At 41.2% G+C, this 12,253-nt stretch overlaps 1 protein-coding gene across 1 annotated transcript in view; it reads left to right on the plus strand.

The window, feature by feature from the left end:
- Positions 1–17: 17 nt before the first annotated feature.
- Positions 18–12,253, plus strand: part of ADAM10 (ADAM metallopeptidase domain 10) — a 47,107-nt gene continuing 34,871 nt past the window's right edge. Inside the window, exon 1 of the mRNA XM_053364269.1 lies at positions 18–209. Coding sequence (XP_053220244.1) covers positions 155–209 — 55 coding nt within the window. The 5' untranslated portion in view covers positions 18–154. The remainder of the gene's footprint in view (positions 210–12,253) is intronic.

Consider the following 12,253-nt stretch of genomic DNA (forward strand, 5'->3'; position numbering starts at 1 on the left):
GGGAAGGAGAACAGCAGCAGCGGCGCCGCTCGGCTCCTCCCCCTCCTCCGGCCGGGGCGGATGCTTTGTGGGTAGGAGGAAGAGGAGGAGAGGCGGCCGCCTGGCTGGCTGGCTGGCTGGCAGGCGGCGGCGGCGGCGGGGCCTTGCGGAGAAGATGGTGCTGCTGAGGGTGCTCGTCGTGCTTTGCTCCTGGGCGGCCGGAGCCGGAGGTGAGGCGAGGCGAGGCCGCGTCGGAGGAGGGCGAGTGGTTCCCCCGCTTCTCCCTTCCTTTTCCCTCCCTCCTTCCCTCGCCCCGGGAAGCAGCCGAGGTTCCTTCCTGCCCCCGGGGGCAGCTTCCCTCACGGCTTCCGCTCCGGTTCTGCTTCCCCCGCCGCTCTTTCCTTTCCCTGCCCCGATAGCGGCTTCAGTTCTTTTTCGGTGTGTTTTAATTGTTGGATTGGGCCCATTTTGAAAAGGGAGGGTGGCGGGGAGTCTCCTCCACACTCTCTTGTCTCTTCCTTTCACTCCTATCTGCCGCCGCCACACTATTTATTTCGACCCCTCTCCTGCTTTTCTGTTTAAAAGGACAGCTCCGGGCTCTACGTAAAAGAAGAAACTGTAATTATGAAAAGTATAACTACACACACACACACACACACACATATGCAAAGGTGGCCGTTTGACCCATTAAGGGGAAAACCAACAAATAAAAACCCACGGTTGAGTAATCCTTTTACTAGAAGCAGCCAAAAATGTCACTACTGTGTAGCAGTCGTTTGAGTTCTCTAGAACTCTTTATGAGACAAGATGTTCCACAAAGCCCAGGTGAAACGAAGCAGAATAATAAAAATACAGTAATGGGGAAAAGTGCAAAGCTTGCAGCCATGAGGTCAGCTTAGAGACTCGATGGAGCAAGATGGAGCTTGCAGGCTGATTTATTTATTTATTACTATTTTGATAAAATTTATATACCACTTGATTGAAAAAACACACTCCCTAAAAGCAGTTTGCAAGTAAGGCTCTTTTACAGTGACACTTGGAGGAGACTGTTTCTCCTCCACTTAGTCTTATGTGCATACAGTAATTGCTTTGGGGTAGCACACTTCCCCCCAATAACCGTAAAACATTAGAAAAATATTGTATATACATGCCTTGATGTCTTTCCTGCCTTTTCTCTACCCTCCCCACCTAAGTATCTGACTTTGCCCTCTGAGATTTCCTCTCCTCTCCTTCCTGCTGCCTCAAATGAATGGAGGGGGGGTTGTGTGAAAAAGGGGAACAAGGCAGATGTAAATATGCCCTCTGCACTCACACCTAGTATGGGGTAGTTTCCAGTGAGTCTTTTGACTTCCTGTTGTGCCATCCCTCTTTCTCACCACTGTCATAGGCCTGGAGTCTGATCCAGTTGGGCATCAAGTCAAAAGAGCTAGAGGACTTTTCAGGAGGGAGTAGGCCTTCTGAAAGTTGTATATTGTATCTGATACCTGGAAGGAATGATACATTAAATGAGTTTCTAAAGCAGGGTGAGGTATTTCTGAAAAGAGGAAGTGCAATATTGTTGAGATTTGCTAAAATGTTAGTTGTAATTTATGGCAGATCTGCTTTTATTATATCTTTTGCTAGCATTCTGTCTGTGGTTCACTATCCATATTTTGAGTAAGCTGAATAATTTTGCTTACTTAAATCAGAAAGCAATTCTTGTGGATCAAAATTAGAAGTCCTCACCCCATCATTGCAACTTACTGTGAGTGCTCAAGAAGCGGCTTGGGATTGTGGCTTTGTCTTTATGCATAACATCCCTAAAGTGTCACAAAGCTCTTAGCACATTTATTCTGTCATTATCTTTTGTGGAACTGTACATGATGAAGGGGGCCTCTTATTGTGATGCAAGTTTTCATAGACATACAGTGCAGCCCTAACAATGAATACTCAGCAATAAATCCTATTAAATTCAATAGGTTATATGACCAGCTAAACAAGATTAGGATTGCAGCCTAATCTATTAGTCCAGTGGTTCCCAATTAGCTAACTACTGTGGCTTTTCAGAGGCCAAGCCATGAACCTACTACTTTTGAAAATTTTGATGATAGTTTTAGTTATGTGGGTGGGTTGAGCAGACCACCAATTGGGAACCACTGTATTAGTCTTAAAGGATACATAGGGACTTTTTTTGCTGTGTGCTGTAGTGGCAGCTACTCTAAAATTTTGATATTATGGAAGGCAGAATAAACACATTTATCTTATAGTATCCTGCCATTGAAGGGTGTTTTGGTTTTATTTGCTCTTTGACACAGGTTGGAATCAGAATAATTTTGTCTGAATGGTGACAAATTCCTCAGTCAGTTACCAATTCCAGACATGCAGCTCTGCTAGGAAAAAAACAAAAAATAAGTCTTTTAAAATACATTTATTGTGGTGAAAACTTTTGTTGACGAGAGCTGTGAAGTGGGCTCTAATTCACCAAACGTATGTCACAAATGAGGCACCACTGTTTCCCCCCACTTAAAAGTGGCAAAACATGTATTCTTTGGAAGGGCACAAGGTGTGGTCCTGATGATGTCATAGAACTTGCTTATGAGCAATACTTATCAGGAAGTGGAGTAGGGCGTGGATTAGCAAGATTAACTAACATTTCAACATCACCTGTGTAGTATGGTTTCAGTTAAGATCCTGACTCTTGGAAAGGCTCTATTTAAAAGTAAACCACTTTTACATTTCACTAAGTTCATTCAGAAGCTTTTGTGAGTTAAATAGTTTTTTTTATACTTAGGGCAGTGCTTCTCAAAGGGTGTGGCATGCAACACTAGTGTAGTGGGAAAGGATGGCGAGTGTGGTGGGAAGATTCAAAGACAATTGGAGAAACATTTAAACATTTCAGTGTCGTATAGTATCAAAATAATCTTTTTTTATTTGCAGAATAGGGACATATCTTTTCAAAATGAGAGCAAGAGCATCAAGTGTGTGGGAATGGTTGTTTTATACTCTGCAGTGATTTATACTTTCTGGGTGTCCCGTGATCAAATTATAAAGTAGTTGTGTTCTGTATTATAAATCAAGCACTTCTAGTTGTTGTTTCTCCCCCTCCCCCCAATGTATTTCTTATCAATTAAAAATTTGGTGTGTCGCAAACAAATTTTTGTTTTGAAAGTGTAGCCCAGAGGAAGAAGTTTGAGAACCACTGACTTGGGATGTTCACATGTGAGTATGTGCAGACCAGTGGTTGCAAATGATTGATAGCATACTTCAGACTTACTCAGTTATCAACCTTCTGTTGTTCTGCACTTAAATAATAACACCACATTAAAGGTTTCAGTCCTTGCTTCAGAAATTCTCAATTGGAGTCAGTGGTATTAAGTGTTGGAGGATTTGCAATCTTAAGTATATTGTCCTGAAAAGAAACTTTGTCTATCAACATACTTTTAGTTGTTGTCTCCTCAAAGTCTGAATCTAGTTGTGAGACCATATAACCTATGCTGTTGAGATGATTGGTAGGGTTAATGGCATGTTGGTTTTTTTTGATAATATATAGTAAACTTCAACCTACTGTCCTTCTAAGAGAAAGTCCATGATTGCATTTCTGCATGTGCATTTTAGCATCTTCTTAGCCTTTGCAGTCTCCAGTATACTTTAAAAAATGGGCATAAAAGTGGCTTCATATAGTGCAAAAAACCCAGAACCTAGTTCAGGAATGGGAACCTGCAGTTCTTCAGTTGTTGAACTCCAGTTTCCATCATTTTTTACTATTACCCATGCTGTTTAAGCAGATGAGAGTTGGAATTTGTCTGACCTAGTCAAAGCTCAGAACTTATAAAATTCAAAGTAATTTAAAAACTCAATTCTTGTCAGTTAACTAGAGAGTGATTCATTAAGTCAGGAGATCTTTACAGCTATTTCAGCATTTTACATGGAACATGATGTATTCCAGCATCACATTTGCCTGGTTATGATATTCACCGAAACTTTGACTCAGATGACCTGAAACTGTCCATGACACTGCCCTCTCTCTTTTTTCTCTATGCCCGAGTGGCAGCTTTTGTTTTTATGCTGGAACTAACTACAGTTTCATATTACATTACATCTGAATTGGGAAGTTAAGGATTAAACAAAGTTAGTTTAAACAAACACCGGATCAAAACACCTCAGTTCAGATTTCAGCTCTGCCATAAATTTGCTATGCGGCCTTTGGCAAGCTGCTCTTTCAGACACAGCTTCTGTATCTGCGATATGTGTGATAATAATGCTCAGTTACTTTATTGGGTTGTTGTAAGTGCATGTGAAGTATGGTGCTTTCAAGTATTCAAAGTGATGTGAAAGGGCTATATAAAAAGCATTATTATCAAACTGGTTTCAGATCTTGGTTTAACTAACTTTAATTTGAACAAACTGAGCTCTCCCAAGTTTAAATGTAACATGGAGCTGTAATTGTTCCAAAGTGAAAGCAGAAGCATTAATTCTCTTCCTCTTGCACATAAATTAGTACTAAATAAGGTGAAAAGGAGAGGCAGCATAAGTCTGCTGCCCCTTATTTCTAGTCACTGAAACAATAGATTATAATCTCAACATGGCCCCTACTTCATATATCTGTATTGACTGATTGTAGTGTCAAGCTTTGTGTTTACTGATATAAGAGAAAGTAAGGTTGTTTGACTTTGTGGCTAGTTTAATGCCTGGAAATTAAAACTTTCAAAATAAGGTCATTCTTTGGAGCATTTCCTAAGTTTGAGCTGAGAATAGAAACCCATTAACTTTCATCCAAGCAGTCAGCAAAATGATCCAACAGTTTGCATATTCTTTGAACCACAGACATCTGCAATAATTGCTGATAGTTGCAGGCTGGGAGGTAAGGTGTGCTCCTGGTCCTAAGTTCTAGTGTTTATTAACATGGTATGTTGATGAAAGTGAAATGTTTACTGTAGATGCTCTTGCAGATTACATGAATCTAGGAGTACTTATGTACTTGGGGCTAGTATTTACAAGGCATGTAAATGTTCCTGTTCATTTTGGTTAGTCTGGTTTTCTTTGGCTATTCTCCTTTATGTTAAAAGGACAGGCAAGCGTTTGCTTGTATGGTGGAGTTGCCAAGCACCATTTTGATATCTTGGAAAATTCCAGCTTCACAGTATTCTTTATTTTTGTTTCCTATCATATGCAACTTACTGTTGTCCAAAGTTATGAAGTTTATGACAGTTTTCTTACCTTAATTGTTTCTGAATTAAAACAGATTTTGTATTTACTTGCTTGTTGGACTTACAGGGCTGTCTAAAAATACTTGCAAAAATATTGTGCCAGTTTATATGAAGCTTTTAAACTTGTTCTTTCTGAAAATCCCTATTTAACAACTTTTGTGGAACCTGGTATATAAAGAATAAGCTATTTTGGAGCTGCTTAATGGAAAGTTAGATTTTTGTGGAAGAATGGAAGTCTTTTTCAAAACATTATAGTATGATGAATTCGTGAGCAGTATTTGAACTATGAGCAACAGAAGGAATTAGAGATTGTTGTATGATGGTTATGATGTAAGGGAGAAAAAATAAGGGGCAGCAAGGGGAAGAAATTAAAAACACCGTGGAAAATGGGAGGGGAAGTTGAAAAAACAAAGAATTTTTTTAATGCTTTGTTTATGTGAATTTTTTGTAGTTTTGAATTTTAATAAAATATAATTATTATATTATTATGCTGCTCATTTATTCCTCTGATTCTGGTTGCTGGGGAACATGAGTGGAAGAGTGCACTCTTGTCCTTGTTGTCGGATTCCTATAGCCATCTAATTAGGAGTCTTAGAAACTGGGATAGAAAAGGTATTTGCCACATGGCTCCCTGGAACCTGGGTTATAAGTGCCAAAACCGAATGGCTACTGTAGCGGCACTTTGTTTATTTTTCCATAGAGAATTTATTTAGTTTATTTTGCAATTTGTGGTATTGGGAGGGTTGTAACCAGCCATAGCAAAGCAGGTCATACAGAGAGCACAGTGGGGCTTAAAATTAGGCGTGTATATGACAGTAACACCCAGTGAACTTCATGGGGATTTAGCGTGTCTAGTCATACAGTCATATACCACACTGCTTCTCAATAGGAAGAAGCTTTTTCTTTCACTTTGCAAAGTCACAGCTTCTGCCAGTGAGGGACCATGTCTCATTCTGTACAGTCATGCCCACATAACGTGATTTTCAAAGTTCTAATGTTTTTATTTCTGAAAAGGAAAGCACTTCCCTGTAAATGGTACAGGAGTACTCATGCAAATATTTTAAAGAGTAGGATGATACTCCACCAGTTTGTTTTTTTAAAATCCAGCATTATGATATTCTTTAAGAGACATGGTGATGAGAATTACACACAGTATTCCAAGCACAGCTGCATCACAGACTTGTATAAGTTATGATATCAGGAGGCAGGTGGCGCTGGGCTTGCTGATCAGAAGGTTGGCGGTTCAAATCTGCGACAGGGTGAGCTCCCATTGCTCTGTCCTAGCAGCAGGAAGGTAAATGGCGTTTCCGTGTGCTCTGGTTTCTGTCATGGTGTTCCGTTGCGCCAGAAGCTGTTTAGTCATGCTGACCACATGACCAGGAAATCTGTCTGTGGACAAATGCCACCTCCCTCGGCCTGAAAGCGAGATGAGTGCCACAACTCCATAGTCACCTTTGACTGGACTTAACCGTCCAGGGGTCCTTTACCTTTTTTTTTTACCTATTATGATATTTCCAGTTTGTTTCCAATCCTTTCTCTAATGATCCCGAAAATATATTTCCCCATTTTACTGCTGCCACAACCTGGGTCAACTTCTTAATTGAGGTATCCACTATGACCCTAAGTTCTTGGTCAATCACCACCAACTCAGACCTCACTAGCATATATGTAATGTTAGGATTCCCCCCCCCCCCACAGCGTGTATCACTTTGCACTTATTAACACTGGATCAGATTTATCATGTTAATGCTCATTCATCCAGTTTGGAGAGATCCTTTTGGAGTGCCTAACAGCCTCTTTTAGTTAAAAGCTACTCCAAACAACTTTGTGTCATTAGCAGACTTTGCTAACTCATCTCCAGGAAAGGTTAGGAATGCTGCAGACTTGGGTTCACAAAACAGAAAAGCCACATCCAGTAAATCTCACTCACTGTCATAAATGGGCAAGACTGGAACAAAGAACTAGACCTGAATGTGTTTCTTATCTATTTCAAGAGATAAGAATGTTTATTCGACTTACACACCTCAAGAATGTTTGTTCGACTTACACACCTCCCTTCACACCAAATATACCATCAGATACACAATATCAAATTTCAAAATGGGATACACAGGAAGGAACCGCCCCCCCAACCCTCCTTTTTGTCATAATTTCCAATGTGCTTTCCCCACCCCAGTGCTCAACCTGCATTCCTGGAAAAAACGATGCAGTAGAATCCAAATAAAGGATGTAAACCATTATTCTTCTAAGCAAGCCAGCAAAAATATTATTGTAAGATGAAATGAAAGGCAAACAAGAAAAGATGCACTGCTTTACTGCTAGAGCCATTTCACTTTTGAGATGCAAAAAATTAGAAGTATTTTAAATAATCAGGCAGCACAGGAAAAAAACCTTTCACCTGCTTGTGTTTGTTTGCAAACTACAATGTGCTTTCTACTTCACCCTGCCCCCTGCCCCTGCAGGAGATAAACAATTAATTCAACTGTGTGAAAAAACTTTTCCTGTTTGCTTACTTTCCTACAACAATGAAAAGGTTCCCCTTCAATCCCCCCACCCGCAAGATATCTGTTGCAAGATTTCCACCCGCAAGATTTCCAGACTGGAAATCTCAACTTGGCCACTAGGTGGTGCTCCTGAGTAGCAAAACTGGCGATAGAGTAATTTCAAACGCTGTGCCTGGACCAGCGGCATAGCATTGTTTGCTGGTGCACGGGGTGGGAGTGTGCAGGCTGGGTAGGGGCTAGGTGTGGAGGGCGAATGAAACCTGCTGCACCAGCCTAGCGGACGCCACCAGGCAGATGCAGAGTGTGAACGGAACCCGCCATGCCAGCTCAGCCCTTGCCACCAGAGCCAAGGGGGCCTCTGCTGCACTGCCCGCCCATGCAGAGGGGAGCCTGGCCAGCCAACACTGGCCTTGGTGGGAAAATCTCCCCCAATGCCTGTCAAGAGGAGCACTGGGCCGGGCTACGCAAGGGTTGTCCTTTGCCTTCCTCCCTTCATCTGTGCCTGCTCACCGTCTGAGCAAGGAGCAGGCCACTGCTGACTGGGTTGCCAGGGATGTGACAGTGAGGCTAGGCCAGGTTCTGGGGCCCAGAGACCTCAGACAGCAAGCAGGGTGCAACAGGGAACCCTGTATGGGGGCGCCTGGTTCACGCCCCCTCAAAATTGTGTGCCCAGGGCCACGAGCCCCGGCCCCCCCACGCTACGCCCCTGACATGTCCACCCTCTGGGGATATTTGATTTTGACTGTTTTTACACACTAATACCACATCCTGTAGAGTTCTATCAGTTACCTTTTATCTGTACAATCAAAATGAATTTAAAGATTCCTAATGCATTTTTGTGCAGCTTGAGCAGGAACAGTGAACAACGTTATAGTTACCGGTAATTGTTGTAGCTTGTCTTTGCTTACCCTACTCCTCTGACCTGCTCACAGTTGTGAAGAGTATTATTACGTTATGAATGGTCTGTGTCACCATTAAGAAAAAGAGGTAGGAATAGGCCAATATATATGAGGATATCTTGACAGGATATTGTTAAATTCTCAAAGTTTTTAGCCTAGCTCAAGGTTGTTATCAGAACCAGCCAGATATTTAAATCAATCACAGTCAGTTCATCATTTGAAAAATAAGACTTTAGAGCTGCCTTGCCCCAAAATGGCAACTAGACATTCTTTTTTGGTGGCTCTAACCTTGGTTTAAGGAGCCATTTGGTGCGTAGTTTATATACCTGAGTTTCTAACACTGCTTTAAAGCCCTACGGCCATGGCCCTGTATAGCTGAAGGAGCATCTCCACCCACCTTGTTCAGCCCAGACACTGAGGTCCAGCTCTAAGGGCCTTCTGACAGTTTCCTCACTGCGAGAAATGGAGTTACAGAGAACCAGGTGGAAGGACTTCTCCATAGTGGCATGCACCCTGTGAAATGCCCTCTTGTCAGATGCCAAACAGTTAAAAAACTATGTGACTTTTAGAAGACATCTGAAGGCATCCCTGTTTAGGGAAGTTTTTAATGTTTGATGTTTTATTGTGTTTTTAATATCCTGTTGAAAGTCGCCCAGAGTGGCTGGGGAGGCTAATACTACTACTACTACTACTAAAAATATTTATTATTTTATTGACCACCTTTGGCACATTACAGAACGGTAGGGTAAAATGCTTTCTTTAATTTTATTGAAACTATTACAAAAATATCCAGATTTAGATGGAGCTGCCTGCAGCTTGAGCTGGTAAACGGGGGGTGGGGTGGGGAGTTAAAAATAAAACAAAAGCTAAAATCTGACATTTTGGTAGACAAAAGTGATGGTTACATAATTTAGGCATAACAAAAATAGCATGTACAGCCCAAATTTTATGTAGAAACAAAAACCACAATTTTCAGAGAAAAAAGTTGAGAAGAGAAAAGAATAACCATAGGATTAGTTCTTTCTTTTTAGTGCTGGTCAGTGATATTTTATTAGGTGCCCCATAAACCTTCTGTTCATATCAGTTGGAATATTATTTCCCCCACCCCACCCATAGGTTTTGCGTCACTAGTTCAACAAATGGTTTGGTTTGGTTAACTTGAAAAATGCTAGAGTGATTTTGCAGCTCTGTCTGTATTTAAGAGCCAAGAGATACAAAAGTGATCATTTTTCTAGATTGGAAGAAAGTGAGGAAGAGATCAGGAAAGGGGGTTGCTAAACCTTTTTAAAAAGCTCAATAGCCATGTCCACTTATTACTATTTAGATCAGTTCCATATCAGTGTGTGCTTGCAGCTCACTATCAAACCAGGTCTTGGATGCTGTTGCTGTTGGTGGGTGGGTTAGGGGATGGGGGAGAGTTGCAATTCCACAAAGCAAAATGGTGTATCATGATAAAGCCATTGTTGGTAAGAGTGCTGTCTGAAATGCTGTTCACTCTAAAAACTGGTGCTGTCTTAACCATTGAATTGTCTCCTTAAAAAAACAACAAAAAGACAAAACCCTGTATAAAACTAAAAATGTACAGTGGTACCTTGGTTTTCGAACGTCTTGGAAGTCGAACGTTTCGGTTTTCAAATGCCGCAAACCCAGAAGTAAATGCTTCCATTTTCAAACGCGCCTCAGACATCAAACAGCATCCACTGAGTTGTCCCCCCCATTTTCTCTATTGAATTTGCAGGCCACCCTTTGTGCCTCGGTTTTTGAACGTTTCGGAACTCGAATGGTCTTCCGGAACGGATTACATTCAAAAACTGAGGTACCACTATATTTGCTAAATATTGCCTTGTAAGTATTTTGCTTTGGCCCTCTTACTCAGTTGTGTCAGACTTATGTTCTAGTATCGTCCCCCCATTGACTGGAAGCAAGGGAACTGAGGTTCCTTTTAGTATTTGCACATGTTTGGGGCCATGTGCTGTGAGACCAGTTAGGGAGCAAGTGGTCACTGAGGCTGGGCAGTGAAGCGTACAACTGCCACCAAAGCAGAGACTGTTAACAACCGAAAAGGCTCCCAGAGCAGTTTGCAAAAATCAGTAAGTCAGGTTTGCAAATTAAAAGACACAACCCAAAAAGAAAAGGGCTTGGGAGACGGGCGGAGGAAATGCAAACTTGGGCATTTGTTCTTGGTCATGAAGTTCTTACTACCATCAGTTGGATTGGAAGTAGTTCAAGGAGAAGAGGTGCCAAACATTGCTGGTCTCTCAGATAAGCTGATAAATTGGCTGTACTTATCAATCTCTCCCTCGGATGCTGCATAATTGAATGGCTGCTTCTGGATGACAGTTTGGGGAAGACAAATGTCCAGTGGGCTTGGCTTTATTTGGGCAGGAGAAAAATAGTGTTCTAGCACCTTGACCACCAATATATGAACATAGGAAGCTGCCTTTGGTCCATCTAGCTCAGTACTTCTAGGATTTCAAGCTGGGGACCTGGAGGTGCTGAGGATTGAACCTGAAACCTTGTGTATGCAAAACAGATGCTCAACTACTGATCTACAGCCCTTTGTTATATGGCTGCACATATACTTGGACAAGTTTTGTTTCTTTTATAAAACTCCGTGTGTTTGGTTCAAAACTTGTGGATGGAAAATGCACACTTGAATTTGAACTTTGTTTCAATTCCATATGATGCCTACTCATTTCACAATTGGTGTTCTCCTTAAGCTCAATTGTCCCATGAAAAATATCCTTAGTTCTTTTCACTCTTTAACGGTCTCTCTTGTTTTTGGTCATAATCCTTCTTACCAAATTGGCTCCATTTTCTTTTGTCCTCTAACCCTGATTAGATTTTTCATTTTTTTCAGTTTTATTGAGCAGTTGTTTTTAATTAGCGGGTTAACTCTTTTAGTAGATACAGTAGTCTATTCAAACTGAGAAGTACAAGCATAATCTAGTTCTCAATATTTTTAGGAAAAAATAATCTTGGAAAGCTGTTTTCAGGCCAGATTATAATTTATCTGTACCTGTATCTACAACTATTAAGTGGTAGTGGCCTTCCAGACTCTGAAGCAAGCATCTTTCCCATCACTTGATACTGATTTTATTTTTTTAATGGATATGCCGGGTAAGGCTGGTGATACCTGGTTTTCAAAAGTGTGATATATCACTAGCTAATCACCACAATATACTGATCTATCACAATGTCTGAAATAAGAATGGAACTGTGTAGAGGCATTGGCTGGCTTCAAGGTTTTCACCACATTGTGATTTTTCAATAGCACAAACCATGATTCACGATATATTGCCAGGACAAAAATTATAAAAGCAATTTCAGATTATGAACTTCAAACCGGTTTTGGGCGATATATTGCTCAGCCCCAAGACTAGGAATTTAATTTAGTGATTTCTACATGCAAAGCATGTCTTCTGGGTCACTGAGCTGTTGCCCCTCCCCACTTAGAAATACAATTTCATTAAAGTGGAAGTGTCTAACCCGTAAGAGGTTCGGCTGATGGAAGGAGATTTGTTCGTGACTCTCCTTTTAGCTTCAAGTATGGGTGAGCACCTGTACCTTTGTCTTCTGCGTCCACTTCTAAAGCCTGCTCACTCTCCAAAGAAAGTCTGTTGGCTTTGTTCTGCCCAAAACAGAGCACAACTCAAAATGCTAATATTTATCAGTGTAATAATAA

The sequence above is a fragment of the Podarcis raffonei genome, chromosome 14 (assembly GCF_027172205.1).
Source record: "Podarcis raffonei isolate rPodRaf1 chromosome 14, rPodRaf1.pri, whole genome shotgun sequence".
Classification (NCBI taxonomy): Eukaryota; Metazoa; Chordata; class Lepidosauria; order Squamata; family Lacertidae; genus Podarcis; species Podarcis raffonei.